The sequence below is a fragment of the Castanea sativa genome, chromosome 3 (genome assembly GCF_040712315.1).
Source record: "Castanea sativa cultivar Marrone di Chiusa Pesio chromosome 3, ASM4071231v1".
Lineage (NCBI taxonomy): Eukaryota > Viridiplantae > Streptophyta > Magnoliopsida > Fagales > Fagaceae > Castanea > Castanea sativa.
In genome coordinates, this window is record NC_134015.1 from 49,988,989 (window position 1) to 50,007,908 (window position 18,920).

At 35.5% G+C, this 18,920-nt stretch overlaps 1 protein-coding gene and 1 long non-coding RNA gene across 2 annotated transcripts in view; both read left to right on the top strand.

Annotated features, from left to right (window-relative positions):
* The window catches only part of LOC142627115 (uncharacterized), a 49,114-nt gene extending 38,751 nt beyond the window's left edge, over positions 1-10,363 (top strand). The window contains exons 2-3 of the long non-coding RNA XR_012842768.1: positions 7,579-7,655; positions 10,300-10,363. This is a non-coding gene — a long non-coding RNA (uncharacterized LOC142627115). The remainder of the gene's footprint in view (positions 1-7,578; positions 7,656-10,299) is intronic.
* LOC142627804 (septin and tuftelin-interacting protein 1 homolog 1-like) lies at positions 3,068-6,510 on the top strand. Its single transcript, XM_075801705.1, has 2 exons — positions 3,068-3,082; positions 5,517-6,510. Exons 1-2 carry the CDS (start codon positions 3,068-3,070, stop codon positions 6,291-6,293), a joined length of 792 nt encoding a protein of 263 aa, XP_075657820.1. The 3' UTR covers positions 6,294-6,510.
* Positions 10,364-18,920: the final 8,557 nt, after the last annotated feature.

Genomic DNA, 18,920 nt, shown 5'->3' on the forward strand with positions numbered 1-18,920 from the left:
TGTACTTCCCAGAGACATCTACGCCAGAGAGTCCCTAACATGCAGGGTCAGGGCCATGGTGTCGTATGTCTCACCTATTCACTTGGCTTCATCACCATCCTCTTTCACCATCAACAATAACATGCCCAAAATCCCTTCTGAAATTACCTCAACTTAACCAGAGTGATGCGATAACGTAAGCACATTCAACCACACTCCCACATGTTCTCTCTGTGATCCGAAGTATACCCTTCAGATATAACTTCACCAGAAGCCCTTAAAAATAAGAGGCTAGCTCCAGAGCTCTACATGCTGTACCCAGCCAACATCCTCACCTCTTCTCCATCTTCAACACCCTGTGATCGCCACCAACGATTCAAAATACTCTTCTGAAATTACTTTGACTTAACCTTTGCTCAGAAAGCTCGGTCATACGAGCACATTCAAATACTGGCAGACCCCTTCTCGATCTCATCAAAGCCTTTCATATGGGTGGGTCTACTCTTCTGCAATTACTTCATCCTGTTAAAAGCTCCACCACCTTCAACTATTTCACTAGAAGAGTCAAGTATAAAAAGATCCATTTTCTTTCAAGACTCATTCATTCACCACACTCCAAAACCGTGTGCATGAACGAGTCTCGAGGGGGCATTTGTAGAGAGGGAAAATTCTCGACCTATCACAAGCTGACACATCATACTACCAAGTCCACAAAATACAGCCAATTACAAGGCGCCACGTATTGCTGCTAGGTTTTGCCATCACTATTCAGATTCCAATAGAAATTTGCCAAGTGTCATTGAAATAAAGGCATGAAACTGCATCAGCATGTGTAAGCGATGACACAAGCAGCCCTGCACGTGTAAGCGATGACACAAGCAGCCTTACACGTGTAAGCGATGACATAAGCAGACCAATCAAGCTGTGACAAGTGTCACCAATCAAACTCCGCCACATGTCGCTCACCTACCCCTAAAATCCTATAAATAGAAGCCTTCCTAAGACATTTAGGAGGACACAGACAGAGAAGGAAGAAGATATCTTGAGTTCAGAAATCCAGAAGCTCTGCCGGAATCAAACCCTAAAGCCTTCAAGAATTTCAAGAACTCCAACCTCGAATACAGACAACATTCGAAGCAAAATCATCCAAACTACTCGTCCAAATCTCAAAGTTCACTGGAATCAAGCTCAAAAGCCTCCAAAAACCTCAACAAACCATAAATCAACGAAGCTCTACGGAATCAAGCCTCTAAAGCACCGAAGAACTTCCACCATAAACCTTCAAACACAAAGAACACACGAAGAACAAAGAATTTCTAACAAGCTCATAGCCAGAGATTCGTTGTAATTCCGTTTCAAAGATCTTCGATCCATTCCTCAGCCAAATTGAAGAATATCTTATGTTCAAATCAAAATCACATTACCACAATTCCAATCAATAAATCTTTCAAGGAGATCAAATCAGAGGATCACTCTTTTGTAATTACAGAGAATTGTACCACACATTTATCAATACAAATTCGTATTTGTGAAACTATTTTACTTGTTTGATTTATTTCGAACTAAGAAATTTAGTCGTCTACAGCAGTCGTTACTTGATATACACCATGGACATTATTAAATGGCCTTACTTGGTGTGTTTTAGATTTTTTCAGATTTGCATCAAAGATTTCTAAGGCATATTTACTCCACACCTTGCCCTCCAAGAGATCATGAGTAATTTTTTTGTGTCGATCATGAAAATACGCGACAAGTTTGCTCCAAGTGAATTCAACCAGTGCAGCAATGGGCAGGCCACGGGCACCTTTGAGTACTCCATTGAAGCACTCCGAGACATTGGTTGTCATAGCCCCATAATGGTATCCACCATCACGTAGCTGGGTCCACTTCTCTATATCCTCTTTCATTAGATATGTGTATGGCATGATGGATGGGTCAGGTTCACTTACCTCTTGTTCAGTGGTTGATTTCTTCCTAAGGGCCTCGATCTCGGCTTCCTTGATAGGTTGCATGTACAACTCAAATTTAGCTTCCTGAGTAGCATACCCCACTTTCAAGGCCAATCACTTTAAAGTGGCGTCCTGAAAATGCGTGTTGAAGTTGCTAGCAACATGTCAAAGGCAATATCTGTGGTATACTCGTACTCGTCCATGATCATCTCTAGGCCAGTTTGCAATTGCGTTTCGAATACCCTTATGTCGGTCAGAAATTATGCATATGTCCTTATTTGCTATCACATCCCCCAGTGCAAACCTGACGCAATCTAAAAACCACCTCTAACTAGGCCCTGACTCTTTGTCCACAACAGCAAAGGCGAGAGGCAAAACCTTGTTGTTGGCATCGGTGGCCATTGCAATCATCAACACCCCTCGATATTTACCATACAAATGGGTCCCATCAATACTGATTACTGGCTTACAATGTCTGAATCCTTCAATGCAAGGAGCAAAAGCCCAAAATACATATCGCAATATTGTAACACCTTCCTCCCTCGGTTCAGTGAGATACCAGTACCGGGTGCCAGCTTCTTGATCCAAGTATGCCAACAACAACTTTTTCAGCCTTTCATAAGACTCTTCCCAATCGCCGAATATCTTTGCAATAGCCCTTTGTTTCGCATCCCATATCTTATAGTAAGAAAGCTTATGTTCATAATACTTCCCTTTGATGTAATCTCTAAGGTGTTGAATTGTTGCCGTGTGATTTTCTCGCAACATTGGAACAAATTCTGCTGCAAGAAAATTACAATCCATCATTCTACCATCAAGAGCCATGCCAAGGGTCATACAACTATGAGGACCCCCATAAGATGTGACCATCCATGTTCCCTGTTTAGGCTTCATGACTGCTCCAACGTACCACTTGCATGACCCATCCATGCATTTCACATACAGTCTACTTTTGGTCGACCTACTAGTCAGAAAGTTTCTGTTATACTTTGCGGCATAAATTGTTAATGCACGTTTCACCGCTTCTTTATTCGCAAAAATCAACCCCATACAAAAATTCATGTCCGCATTCCAAGAAGAAGCAAATGCTTGCTCACCAACTTCAGGATCAACCATATTTTCTCAAGTATTTTCATAAAATGATAAGGCGGGAGGTTCATAAACGGGGGTTGCATTTGTAACATGCTGAACTCTAACAGTAGGGTTTGCATCATCTTCATCACATTCATCCATATCATCAACATTAGGATTGAGAGTAATTTCATGGTCATCAACACCCCTATCAAAGTCACCTCGCTCAATCCTCTCTTCGTACTCATCTCTATCGTCAAGATCTTCCCCAACACAGTGTTCGTCTTCATCTTCAACCACTGGAACTGTAGAGGATTCACCTCGATGTGTAAAAAATTGATCTTCATATCTATTGCCAGGTTCGCTCTCAACTGTTCTTGGTGTCTCTTGAAAAGGGGGTGTATAGCCTCCCAACGTGGTGCATTGATCATCTAGGACTGCAAACTGTAGAGATGTAGTTGTTTGTACAATATCCTCTATGCTGACTTCTGCACGCGGCTCCAAAGTGACGTACAACTCAAAATTTGCTACTTGTTCCCATTAACTCATCTTGTGAAACATGAACTTCACATGTTTGTCTTCTGTTATCGCCATATATCTGTAATTAATGCATTGATTGAGGACTTCATGTGGAGAACGGAAAGTAATATGTATGTCATGCAAAGCAGGGTTCAGTTGCAGCTCTTCCATAATTTTTATCTTCAAATCACTCAAGGTCTTTAACTTATGGCGTATCATCATATAACAAAGACCTTGGATACTCGGACCTTGAAATGGAAATCCGTCATAAGGGTTGGCATTGCTAAGGGATCCACCGTAGTATATATTTATATAGATCATTATCAACCTATAGATCATCAAGTGCAATTGTGTTAATGACAAATTTATAACTCTCAATCAACATCAATCACAAAACTTTGGGTATGACATGCCAACAATACTAACCTCAACCAAATTTGCATATACTCACATCCAAATCATTCTAGAGGCATGACTTTCAAAACCCATTCAAATAAGATATGATGAACAAAAATATTATAGCAACTAGTTACCCATTGAAATTTTTGTTGCAAATTTGAAACAACTATATCTTGAAATAATTTATACTAAAGAGACTGTAATGGGTGTCTTAGGTATCAAACTCATAATCAATTTCATACCAATGACAAAAACCTAAAAGTACTAGATATTCCTGACAATTGATCACAATATTTAGTACTAAATATTCCCAATATTAATTTTGAATAAAAACCTAGCATAATCACAATATTTGGTACTAAATATTTCCCCAATACTAAATATTCCCAATAATTAATCACAATATTAATTTTTTTTTAAAAACCTAGAAAATAATTTAATCACAATATTTACACTAACAAAAAATAAGCAAATATTCCCAATATGTTGTAATAACATAATTAATCACAATATTTGGTACTAAAAATTCCCAATTTACAATCACAATATTAATTTCCTAAAAAAAACTTAGCAAATAATTTAATCACAATATTTACACTAACAAAATTTTTTTTTTTCCAAATATGTTGTAATAACATTAATCACAATATTTAGTACTAAGTATTTCCAATAATTAATCATAATAATAATTAAAAAAAACTAACAAATAATCACAATATACTAACAAACTACCCACAAACAAACAAACTAATCACAATATTTACACTAACAAACAAAAAAACAAAAAATTTCCTAATATGTTATAATTGTTTCTTAAAAAAAATAACCTAGCAAATAACCACTATATTTAACTAACAAAAAATATTATCAATATTGTAAAAAACATTACCTGAGAGTTGATGAAAGTTGAGTGTGATTGTTGTGTGAGTGATGAAGTAAGTTGTGTGAGTGATGAGGGTTGTGTGAGTGGTGCTGCTGTGAGAGCAGAAGAGAAATGAGAGCATAAGAGAGGGTGTGAGCCGGGTAAGGGGGAAAAAGGTCCCAGTTGGGACCCACATGACACGTGGATGGGTTGGGGACCATTCACAAAAATCGAGTTCAGGAGACTCAATTTTTAGAAGCAAATAAATCGAGCCTCCTTTACTCGAGTTACGTCCACGTGCCCGAAAACCATGGTGACCAAAAATCGAGTCCAGTAGACTCGATTTACTTTAAGTCATCATGTGACCAAAAATCGAGTCTACTGGACTCGATTTACTTTAAAGTGATCACGTGCGCCGTAGAGTGTGGAAAATAGAAATCGAGTTCATTGAACTCGATTTTCTTGACCAAAAAACGAGTTCAATGAACTCGATTTTTGTGCCTACGTGGACTCCCTGTCCAGCTCAGCCAGTGCCGCGATGGAGAAATATAAACCGAAAATCGAGTACAATAGACTCGAATTGTTAGAAACTAAATTTGTTTCAAACCTTTGCTTACTAATGATATAGTTTGAGTTTTGTAGTTAGTTCTGTAAAAACGCCCATTTGGGTGCATCCGTGGTTACAATATTTGGGGCACAAATTGGAAGGTATTTTCGAGACTATACGTTTTAAGTAGAGTCAAGTTCTTGTTGCTTGGCACCCAAGTGATGAGTTTGCTTATACTTTATTGGCACCTTGGAAGACTGTGTTTGATTCAGCAAGTTGGGAACGCCTTATGGTTAGATCTATAGTTCCAAAGTTGCAGCTTATTCTGCAGGAATTTGAAATAAACCCAACAAACCAGAAGCTTGATGGGTTTTATTGGGTTATGAAGTGGGCTTCTGATATACCAATTCATCTTATGGTTGATATGATGGCGAGGTTCCTTTTTGCCAAGTGGCTACAGGTCTTGTATCATTGGTTACAAGCTAGCCCAAACTTTGAGGAGATAACAAGATGGTATTTGGGTTGGAAGGAACTTCTTCCGAAGGAGCTTCTTGCAAATCAAAATATCCGGTATCAGCTTAGTTGTGGTCTTGAGATAATGAGCCAGGCTGTTGAAGGTTTGGAGGTGGTCCAACCTGGGTTGGAAGAGAACATTGTCTATTTTAGGGTACTTGAGCAAAGGCAATTTGAGGCTCAACAAAAAGCAGAAACACAACAAGCTGCCATGAGTTTTAGCATGGATTATATGAGTGTTAAGGAATTAATTGAAGCCCATGCCCAAGAACACGGCTTACTATTCAAGCCTAAACCATGCCGGAGGCATGATGGTCACCAGATCTATGCCTTTGGTAATTTGAGTGTGATAATTGATGCTCTAAATCAAAAGGTGTATGCTCAAACTGAGGAAGGGTGGTCCCTTGTATCCCTTCAAGACTTAGTGTACAAGCACCATAGTTCTATTTCGTAGAGACATTGAGCTCTGTGCTGAGATGGAGGAGTGTTTCTGATTTTTAGATTGTATTCATTAGGCATACATTCACAGGTTAGCTTGTGCTAATTGTTTCAGCTTGTCATGGCTGGGATTTTTGTTAGAAGAATAGATATCGAGAATTTAATTGTCATTGACATTAACGTAGTTTTCCATTTTGATTTTCTCTTGTATCAACATTTTCTCAATATTTGAGCCACATATGAGAAACGTTTAGTCTGCTTTGCTTTATCAAAAAATTAAAATGATATTTATGTTAATCGTGTTTCAAACTAGTGGTTCCACCTAGCATATGATGTTTAGTATAAGTTGGATTAACACAACGAGTGTTTTTTTCCCCTATGGTTCCAACCCCTTGAAGTAGTTAATTGTGTAATAAGATAGATATGAATGGTATTGATATGCTGTTTCTCTTCTGGCCACTATTTTCTTTGAAATGAATATGGCACTTATATTTCCTTACATAATTTGGTTGTCATTAGTCATTTCCTGTGAGTTTGTCGTATTTCTTTGCTATTGTTTCAAACAGTAAGCAGCCTTCTATAAATTGTCAACATTTTGTAGGGGGCAACCCCTGGATTATGTATTAAAGCAGGCAAAAAACACAAGTAAGTTTGTTATGTGCATTAAGTGTCTAGAATATAGAGGATGGTGAAGTTTCAACAAATGGCTGAAGTGCTACCCAGCATTAACAGATGAAGAATATGAAGCTGGAAGCATTTATATTATAGTTATCTGGGTAAGAGGAAAATTAACATAGAAGTGAAAACAATATTAAATTAATGAAAAGCTGGTGATAATACCGATACTAATAATAAAAATAAATATCAAAGATGAAAAAATCTTGTAAAACCCCTTACTAATCCTTGTTCTTTTTTTCCCCTATTGGATTGTTGTGGTTGCTTATTTCTTTTCGGAGAGATGAAAAAGCTAGTGATTAAAAAAAAAAGAGGATTTCAATCCTAAGAATCTTGAAGCAATTGTCACAAACTACCCATACAGAAAGAACTTGCCTAAGGAAGATGTTATAAAAGGTTATCTTCTGTTATTCTGTCTAAAGTTGCAGACACCAATATATTTACTATATGTTCCTACCATCTCTAGATGATGTCCTTAACGGCTGTCTTTATCATGAACTTGTAACAGAAAGTCATATACGATTAGCTTTAATTGATTTCTTGATGGGCTTGTTGAGTTTGCTTCAACTGTGTCAATTTTGTCATCTCTTAAATAAAGTTCAAGCAGTGAAATTATATGCATGCAGGCTTCAAAGCACCCTTTTGTCATAGGGGAACCTTTCACATGTTCTAATGAGCCTCCCCCAGAGACGCCCCTTGTGTGGTAAGTTGATCTCTTTATCTACTTTGTACATTGGTTCATGAAAGTGTAACCTGAGTGTATATGATTGTAAATGACTGTAAACACTAAACAGCTATTTTTAGTGCCCTACCACTCATGAAGAGTACTTTTCAATACTCTAGTCTCAGATTTTTTATGTGATTTCTCTTGATTCTGCACGTTTTTTTGAATTAGTAATCCTTTTAAGCTTTGCACAATATTACTTTTCTTGAGTTTTGGTATATTTTGTTCTGTTATTTTAATAATAAAACTATAAAAGCAATGGTGAATTTTATGTTTGGTCTTACCATGAAGCATTAAGTGGTTTGGTGCCTTTGGCTGGAAAATAATGCTAGAAAATTTGAGTGGTGTGAATTGACTATTTTAGACATGAAATTGCAATTTTTCAGAACCTTGTTTGAATGGATGACAGCATCAGGATTCTTTTATTTTTTAAACTTATTAGCTTTTATTGGTCAGTGTAATGTTAGAGCTTAGTTGTGATGTGCATCTATGTTCTCTGTACTTGGTGCAGTCTATTATATTCTAATAAAATTGATTATTTGTCAAAAAATGAGGCATTGAGATGTTCAATGGGGTGGTTTTTCTATGGAAAAGTGTATGGCGTACTAAGGCTTCAAAAAATGTGGCTTCTTTGTGTGGACTGCAGCATGAGGAAAATTTTCTATATTACAATTCTTTAAGGAAAGGAAAAATACTGCTTTAAGTGGAGCTGCATCTACAAATGCAGTGGTGAAACAGTGGACCCCTTTATTAGTGCAATATGCTATTGCCCCAGTATCTTTAATGTTTGGGAAACATTGGGTGATCTCAGGGGAAGTCATGGATGTAGTTTTTGGGTGGAAGAACTGGTTTGGAAAACATGGCAGTCCCCTTGCTTAGAATATAGCTAATCTATGTTTTATGTGGGCAATATGGAGAGCAAGAGGAGCAACCACACTTTAAATGGTGCAGAGAATTTAGTTATTGAGAAGAAATCTTCATTCTTGTCATCTTTATTTGAGTGGTCTTGTAACCTTCAAACTAGTAATATTCATTTAGTGTTAGATTTCATTGATTCTCTTTGTTTTAGATTGTAATTTTTCCTCTGTAATTCTTTGGGAGAGTCTTTTGCATGCATCCTAAGTACTTAAAGCTGTTCCTCTTTTTGATAAAGGTTATTACTTCTTTTTTTTCTTATTACTAGTTTATGACAAGTGATTTACCTGAAAGAGATAAAGAAGATTATGAAACACTACCAAGTAAAAACTTAAGTTCTGACTTTTGTATCATTATTTCTATTGTAGTTTACAGTTTGTTAATATGCTTTTGAGTTGCTTTCTTACTCCCTTACGTCTGACTTATAAGAGGACCCGCAAATCTTTTTTATATGTTTTAATTTTAAATATTTTTAAATAATAAATGTATATATTAGTGGCATATATTTTGACTATTTAATTTAAAGATATCCATTTGTAGGTGGGGTGGAATCAATTAAGAGATTGTTGTCTAAGATGGTTTACTCATGAAGAAGCAAAGACTGATGATTCCCTCCCCTTATGGCCAAAATTCATTTATCTGATCATTGCATAAGTGAGAAATAGTAATTTGATGAAAATTGGAGTATGCTTTTCTTTTCTTTTCTTTTTTCGTCATTTCATAGAAGAAATATATTCAACAATAAGGTCTTTTTGTCAGGACTGGCCGTACATGTTATGATGTATCGATATTAAGAGTCCTTTAGCCATTTATCAGCATTAGGAGTATGCTTTTCTTCTTTCTTCTTCTTCTTCTTTCTTTCTTTTTTTTTTTTTTTTTGGTCATTTCATCAAAGAAATATATTCAATACTAAGATCTATTTGGTAGGACTGGTCCTCCATGTTATGATGTACCAGGATTAGGCGTACTTTTGGCATCAATTTTATTTTACTCTCCTTTTAGGGTTAGGGTTTGTAGCTATTTAGGAATTTTGTTGAAGTTGAATGGGAATTAAGAACTCACAATTGTAATTGTACTTGCTGGAAATTTATAAACTTTACAATGATTCTTTTTTTTTTTTTTTTGATGTATAATCAGAACTTGACAGCTGGCTTTGAGTTTTTTAAACCCTAGAAGATGTGGTGCTTTCATTCACTATGAGTAATTCCTAGGAACCTACAAGAATGATCTAGTAGTTATTTTATGCTTTTCTGTGTTATGCTTTTGATTTCCATAGCAATATTCTGAAACTATACAAACACTAACTATAATTTCCTAAACCTAGCATCTTCCCTTTGACATTCAACATCAACTAGTTAATATGTTTTAGTGTATTATGAATTATTAATACATTTTTAATGGGCAAATGGTACTTATCTGTTATTGTTAATAATAACCAATCTCATCAACAAAAAAAAAAAAAAAAAATCTCATTTTTAAAACCAAACTCCTTTCAGATTATTAAGGTTTTATACTTTTATTAGAATTTACTATTTGACTTATGAAGTTCCCTGACTTCCCTCACTTCTATATGGTAATATTAATATGCATATCCAGTTGGATATTTCATACACTTTGTACATGTTTTGATTCATACAGCAGTTACTGTACAGATAACAAGTATTTCTCTTGTCCATGTGTTTATATGTTCATCTGTGTGTCTATTTAGCCTGTTGCCCAAAATATCAAGGTTCACCATCACCCGGGTGGAGGTCATTGGTTTGCTGCTGGCCTCTCTCCTAATGTAAGCCTCCCTTTCCTTCAATTATTCCACCATTTTGATTGCTGGAGATTGTTCGTTTCTAACTGTTATGTCTCATACAACATTACTGCATTATATCAATATTTGGAGAGTAAGTATGTAGTTAAGAGTAAGTATTCGGAGATCTAATGACTAAAATACAATTGCTAAATGCCAGTTTGGTCATTTACTTTAGCCCACTATAAGACTGTTTACAACCATGCAAAAGAATTATATTATTGTGCCATAGCACATGAAATGATGAAATCATACACATGGTTGGAGATGTTTGCTCCATGCACTATGTTCATATATGTATGCATATACGTCTACATCTATATTTCCATGGTGATCCTTTTGATTCACATTGTCGATGCCTAAATGCTATCAGTGGGCATGAGTTCAGATTGTAGATTTTGGACCATTTCAGTGCAGTAAATTACAATTTAATACCTTGCTTGGTAAATTGAAGTATTCTGTAGATGAGCATTATTAATTCTTCTGTGTTATAAGGAAATGTTGGATGATAGAATTGAAAGGGATAGTCAGGGTATATATATGAAATTTTTGATACATACCAATCTCTCATGCACTGTGTGGGTTAGAATTATGATTTCCTCCACTTTAAGAGATCCTTAGCCAACTCATTGGCAAATACTTTTAAAATAGCTTGATTGCATTGCCAATTGTTCATGAAGAATTTCAGGTAAGAGTCGTGAGAATTACCAATTGAGTTGAATATTACTGAATCATTCCATTATAGTTGATGACAGGATATGATTGATTGCATTATGATGTGAACTCATGCGCTCAATGTATATACATAATTGGTTAAAGATGTAATGCTATACAAATAATATTCTTTGATTTAATATGTAATCTTGCCTTGAAGAGGCTCCTCGTCATAAGTAAATTTTTTTTGAAAAGTATTCTTACTATTCTGCAATTTAACTGCAAAATGACCTCTTTGATGTTATGAATCTTATGATGCATGCGGTAATGCATGAGAGTTGGTGATTATTGATTCAACTCCATTTCATATTGAAGCAGAGCTGGATTGAAGTTTCAACTGAGACACAAGTGGATGAACTCACAAATGCTGAAATCAAGGTTTTAAATCTAAAACTCTTGAATTTCAAACCATGGTGTTGGCGAACACTGTTGCTGAGGAAGCAGTGGCAAATATATTGTTAAAAGTTGGGATTCACTGTTACTGTTACGATAAGGATGTCTCCTTGGAGTGGTGAGTAAACAACTAGTCACTTTACTAACTCCATGCCATTAGAGTAAATCTAAATTGTAAAACAAAATTATATAATATGATGGACACACTTATCCAAAATTAAATAATATGATGGACAGATGTCTAAAACTAATACAAGAAAATAAAATTAGAAGTTCCTCAATGTCAGAAAATTTTTAAACCCCCCTCCCCCCAAAAAATGTATATATCACCATGAGCGCTTTGTAGCCAGAGAAAACTATGAAAAAAATTCTTAGTATTGGTGAAATTAGGCTTAGTATGGGATCCTACAGTTGGAAACTCCAGATGATCTTTCGTTTTTCTCTTGCATGCTCTTCCGTCATGTGACCTCTTGTACTATTAAAAGTAGCATGCTTCCTTCAAATTGTTTTTACAATTTTGTTTTCTATTTGTTAAACATTTTCTGCGGGGGTTTATGAATAGATAGAGGACTTGGAACTATTGAGATTTATCTGTCTATTCCAGGCAGACTTTTCATAGGGTTGGTTGCACTGCTAGAGTGGTCAGTTTGGACTTGTCACTAGCCTGTACACTAAATCCAAACGGGATCTTGTTGCTGCAGTTCGTCAAGTAGAGGAACTTGGTCAGCCTGTAGTAATTCTTGAAACTTGTAATTTGATACTCGAAGATGTGTTTCAGATGAATAGGCAGATTTTATGCTACTTAGGCCCAGATTTTAAATAACTAACAATGATCCAGCATTTCTATTTATTCCCCCTAAAGTAGTGGTGTTTAATGTGATGTTGGATACTTAGTAATGTACAACTTAGTCAAAATTACAATTCTCATTGATTTTTTTATCATACATGAATGCAAGTCTTAGTTTGCTACTGATGGATTGCAAATTCCATGTGTGGTTCCCTATCTATTTGTTGCCAATATTTGCACCTTCTTGAATGGTGACTGGTTATTTTCTTATGTCTGCAGGAGGCAGCATTTAGCAGGAAAAGAAGCTTCAAAAACAAGCTTAAGAAGAGAGGTAACACTGTAACTTTGAGTTGGGAAAATTATCATATCTGCATAAACATGAAGTGTATATACTACAAATATATTAAAGGATGCACTCACACATCAAATTTTGAAGTAGAATAAAATTTTCATTTTTTATTTGGGTAAAAATACTCTGAAATTTCCAATAACTAGAACAGTATAGTTTTGTTGTGGTACTAAATTTGAGCTTATACTTATGATTTAGCGGGTCTGGCCAAAGTCAGAGACGTGTCAATTGTTGAAGGGAATGTGTTCTTGGATAAAATGACTAGATTATGAGGAACTTGGTATGTAAAGAAACATAACTGTCTTTATATATACAAAGGAATCCTAGCAATGTAAATGGTATAATATTTATCTCTTTGAATTATATATATCTAATTAATAAACAGGTCACAAAGTGATACGATATCTCTCTCTCTCAATATGAATGTGTTCCTTAGTTTCTTGGTCCAAAAATGTTCACTTTATAAAAGTCCTTGGGTCAATAATTAGAGTTGCGTTCTACATCTTTAGGCAGACTCCCATTTAAAAATGTTCCTTTCACTCTTGCTACTAAATGTTCCCATTTTACTTCCCAAGACCTTATGTCAGTAATTAATGATGGAGGACCTCTTGTCTTTCCATATTTACATGAGTTGATATGTAGATATGTATCTTTAATTCATGGGTCTAGTAGAATCTAGACGTTAAGATCTAAGACAAACGTATTCCTCAGGCCTGTTAACTGTTAAGTGATGATTTCTTTTGCTCAGGCTGATAATTTAGTGGAAACTAATTTACTGTGTGGTACATGCACTTTGTGGTTATGCTAATTCATTTTGTTGGACCTGGTTGATGCTGAATCCTGATTGATTGAGCAATTAGACTATCAGGGAGATTTATTTCCATATTTAATGTAATTTTATCTTGAGTTATTTCCTTTCCATGTATGGTGTAATTTGGAACCTTACTTGAAGGGCCCTAGAATTACATTTTTATAGTGGCTTGACCATGGATTAATATAATTTTATTCATAAATTTTCTTCCAATGCTTGGTGTCTACTCCAAGCAAACCAAGATCCTAAAGGCTAGATTTTTTTTTTTTCTTTCACCAGTTGATGGCAACTGTAAGTAACTCTAATTGAGTACTCCTAGGTTTAATCAACCCCCCCCCCCCTCTTTTTCTCAAACGCATTCCCTTTTGAGAGTTCATTGTGTTGCATCACTTTGATCTTGAAAGCTCCCCACCTCTCCTTCTTGTATGTTGTAAATCCTAAAATCATCGAAGTTGGATAGCTTGAATGAAAATGAAGTCAGAATACTTGTTAGGAAAAGTGCAGTTGTGAAACATGTTGAGAATTACAGAACACAGCTTTGAGGCCATTTGGGGAGTGAGAAAAAGAGATTTCTTTCCCATAGTTGTTGCACATTATGGCCTTTCTTATTCTGTTATTTGCATTCGTTCGTAGCTTAGCAATACAAACTCTTCCAAAAAGTTGTTTTATTGTATGAGATTGAGGGTCTTGTTGACTGTCACTCCCTATGTTGTTTTTACATATGCAATATGGTATCAGTATAAAACATGGGACATGTTTTGTTCATGGACTAGGACAAAACTAGCTGTCATGTTATGACACAACACACACTTTACCACCGCTCCCCCTTGGTGCGGTAGTCACTCTACAAGCATAAATGCTTGTGAGAAGTGGGGGGCAAGGGCCGTAGTTCAAGTATCCAAAAGGGAGTTTCACACACATATATACTTAGATTAGGCTAGAGTAAAAATTCTATATTGTATTTAAAAAAAAAAAAAAAAAAACCATCAAATGACACACACATGATAGTTTAATAACACCCACACACGTGTGTTATGAAAAAACACAATATCTCGGTAATGCAAAAGACACCAAAAAAAAAATTACGATTTATTGAGGTACCAAAGTGATTGATACATAAGTAACATCATATTGATATGAGCCACACCACACCACACCACACTACATCACATTATGGCTTGTTTGGATTGAGAGGAATGGAGGAGGAGTAGAGTAGTGTTGGCCAGAAATTAGACTAATTTCCGGCCAACTTTACTCTACTCCCCTTCCCTCTTCTAATTTCCAGCCAATCCTGCTCTACTCTCTCTCAATCCAAACAAGTCATTAATTTATGCTAATTTGAACTTTTAGTATCAACCATTTGTGAATTTTTTTAGGCTAGTCTTTTAATATCAACCATTAATTTATGGCTTGTTTGAATGTTTTTTTACTCACACAAGTGGATTGAGGAATCACATGAAATTTCTTAAAAAGTGGAAGAGGGACAAAACGTGGGATGCCAGATTTGGGCTCTGTGGCTTTGGGCACTCGATGTGTCAACCACTCAACCTCCAGGATTCCAACGGACAACACGTGGTGGACTTTAATTTGCTGTTTGCCACTGGTCAGTGAATCCTTTTTTAGGTTGAGTGGTCAAGGCTTTTTAGCTAGCTAGGTATGTCTTTGATGGTTTGTGGACATGATTGATTTATTTACTGGGCAGGTATGCCCATCTAGAAGAAATATTAGGCCTTTCTAGGTGTCTGACTGCATATAATGGAGAATAGATTCACTCAACAGATATCCCTTGGCCTCCCTTTGTTGATTGAATTGTATTCAGATCTAAGAATGGGATTCCAGCACCAGGACAATGCTGAAAACTATGTTTAAATTGATGTTAGACTCAAATAAATTTCACGAGATTCCTCAATGTAAAAACAAATAATTGAAATTGTTTCCAAGCCTTGCCATTCACGTTCAAGGCATTTTCATATATATTAGAGTTTGTTACATATTCAAAATTTAAAAATACAATTCGGCCTTACCTACATCTATACACAATCAGATACACTTCTCCATGCAATTCGGCCTTAACTCTTCTATACAAATCAGATATGCTTCTCCCTTATCACTTAGATACAAAATTGAATAATATTCTATCTTATCCTAATCCTATCTCAACACAATCCAAGAATTGTATTTTGAATATAACAGCTGTGATACATCAGTAACACTAGCTGCATATGACTTAGCTGCTATCTTTGAGGACGACAGCTGTATCCTTAACACTCAACAAGTGGTGGGAATTTAAGGAGAATAAAGAAGATGTATTTAAGAAAGAAAGTAGAATTATTATTATTATTATTATTATTTTTATACAAGATAGAATTTTTACTCTAGCCTAATCTAAGTGTATGTGTGTGAAGCTCCTTTCTGGATACTGAAACTCCGGCCCGGTCCTTGTCTCTCACACTCCACAAGCATTTATACTTGTAGAGTGACCACTGCACCAAGGGGGAGCGGTGGTGATGGAAAGTGGAATTTAAACAAACATGTTGATAATGTGTGAAATGAAATGGCTAAATGTATTAATTGAAAGAGTGGCTAAAGAGAGAAAATGGGCATTTGTTCTTTTCGCCAAAACTTTTCAACAAAATGCCATATATCTTAAACTAATTAAAGAAATGCCCCTGTTTTGAAATCGAAAAAATCAAGTTTCAATTTAAAATTCAATTTTTGGACAATCGAGTTATAATAAACTGAAAAAATTTTTAAAAAAATTTCTGGAACTCGAGTTCCATGTAAAGTACTTGAGTTCCATGAACTCGAGGAGTTCCTTGAAAAAATTCAAGTGGAACTCGAGTTCTATGAACTCGAGTACTTTACATGGTACTCGAGTTCCAAAAAAAAAATTCACATTTGGAACTTGATTTTTAGAAAATCGAGTTTCAAAACAGGGGCATTTTTCTAATTAGTTTCAAACATGGGGCATTTTGCTAGAAAATTTGTGAGAAAGAGGTAAAAGCCCATTTTGGCTATGGCTAAAGATGTACCTTAGAGAATTTGAAGATGAAGAGGGAGAACAAAAATTGAACATGTCATTTATGATAAATTATATCGCAAGTTGAAGATGAAGAGGGAGAAAAGAATATTTATAAACTTGCTAAACAATGGAAATGAAAACAAGATACTTAAATGGTGTTTGGTGCATTAAAAATGAAGCTCAAAGAGTGAAAGGGATGGAAAAGTTTTTCTTAGAAACATTTTTATGAAAGCAATGTGAAAGATTGGACTAATTTGGGTGGAGGATAGAAATTGTAGATTTGTTTGAAGAATTAGGATGACTGATGTAAGGGATGCAAAAAGCTAGGAGACCAAATGAAATATCTATTGAAGTTTGGAAGTGCCTAGGTGATGCAAGATGTATATTGGTTCACATGCTTTTTCAATAAGATCTTAACTATTAACCAAAGCTAGTCATAGACCCACACGATGCATGAGAATATATAAATATTATGTAATGAGGTGTAATATATAAAAAGTAACAATTATTTTTTGTGTGTTTGATTAATATATTTTGATAGTAAACCATATTCTTTTAACTTATGTTGTAGTGTGTTATATTTTCCTAATATACAACTAAACTTTATAAATTTCAAATTTATCATCTTGGGGATTATCATAATAATAAAAACTTATTACAAAATTACAATATTATCTTAAACAAAATTAAAATGAAACCAAAGGAAAAAAGAAAAGATAGAATTTATAATAATTTATTACTTAATAAATGCTACGCTTCAATAAGAGCGTAGCAGCAATAAATGCTACACTTCAGCTTTTAGATATATATAATTTCTGTTTTTGTTAACAAAACTTATACCTTTGCGGTCAGGCACTTACAATGGGTAGAACATGATGACCCAAGAATATTCCTTACAAGAGATCCTATTCACGAACCATTAATATATTGTGGTTTCTGTAACCAATATTCAACCTATCATGAACATGAATGCAATGATGATTCCCCATGGGATCCCTTTCCAGGAGACCTTTATGCTGGTTACCCGTCTGATGCAGCTTCTACTTAGAAGCATATTGGTCCAGCTAGATGATGTTACTGTTTGCCGACGATACTTTCCTGACAATAATGATCCATTGTTGACTATTCCAAGACTCAAGACAAAATTATTTTGCTGATACTTTTGGCACTACCAGCCATCCTACTTTCGGCCTCAAAAGCCGATTTTATTCCTTCCGGATATTGCGCTCCTATTGCCCCTCACGGGTACTGATGTGAATAGTAAAATGTCACTATTTTCCCTATACTGTTTACTACTTTATTCACTTATATAAGGGGGGTTGTCCCTTATTGTAGAACTCAGAATCTTCTTCTAGGATTTCCCTTAGAACTCTCTAGGACCTCCTTAGATCAAGATATCTCACTGTTTACACAAAGCTTGTAACTAGGAACCAGGACTAGCTTTCAAGCCTTGTACTATTTACCCAACCTATTGATCACTGTAATCTTGTTGCTACTACTACTGTAAGTACTTTGATGTATATTCAATAAACAACTGCTGTTTTCAATACTTTGAATTATTTTGATATACAACTGCTTAGCTGGTTCTACCGCCTTACTTTTAATTATTATTTACTTTGAATTAATCCATATATCTGCTATCTGTTGTGCTTCCGCCTTCTGCGCTGTCGTCCTTCCCCCTTTATGGTATCAGAGCCATTCTTTCCTTGGCTGATAGTGTTGTTGTGTCTTTCATCTTCTGTCCGTGTCTACCTGACCTTATGATACTTCGTTGTTGTGTTGATCTCACTGTCGTTGGCGCCACCGCCATTGTAAAAAGTCCCAAATCCGAATAGTAAGGCCTGTGAAGCCAGGAGAGCGTGAGGGCGTGAGAGGAATAGGGTTGATGTCCGGTATGTGTTACGAAATGCAACGGTTGTGAGAAAAACATAATAATTGAGTGTTATAACTAAGTAAGATATTGATAGGATGTGGAGATCCGACTCCTCTGTTAGCTTTAGGACTGGTTGTCCTTCTGATATTGTGAATGAAGAAGACCTCACTGTTAGAGAAAGTGAGTACCCAGATTTTAGAAAATGGAATATTCCTAAAGTTTCTACTAAATCTATTTACGATCTTAATTGGACTGAAAAAAGTATTTTCTCTGAATATAGAGCTCGAACTGTTGAACAAACTTTTTCTATTTCTAGAAATCATGAAAAATGTTGTTTATTTTCCAAGAAAAATATTAACGAGTTTTTATCCAAGAAAAATCTTAAATATTTACACATTGGTTTGGTCCAAGTTGCTGTTAAACCTTTAACAAGAAAAGGAATTGATGCTTCTGTGCTTATGTGTTTACGTGATGCTAGATTTAAGAAATTTAATGATAGCATTCTTGGCATGATTACTGCTTCCTTGTATGATGGTCCTATTTATTTTGATTGTTATCCTGATCTTGCTCTTGCTCTTGATG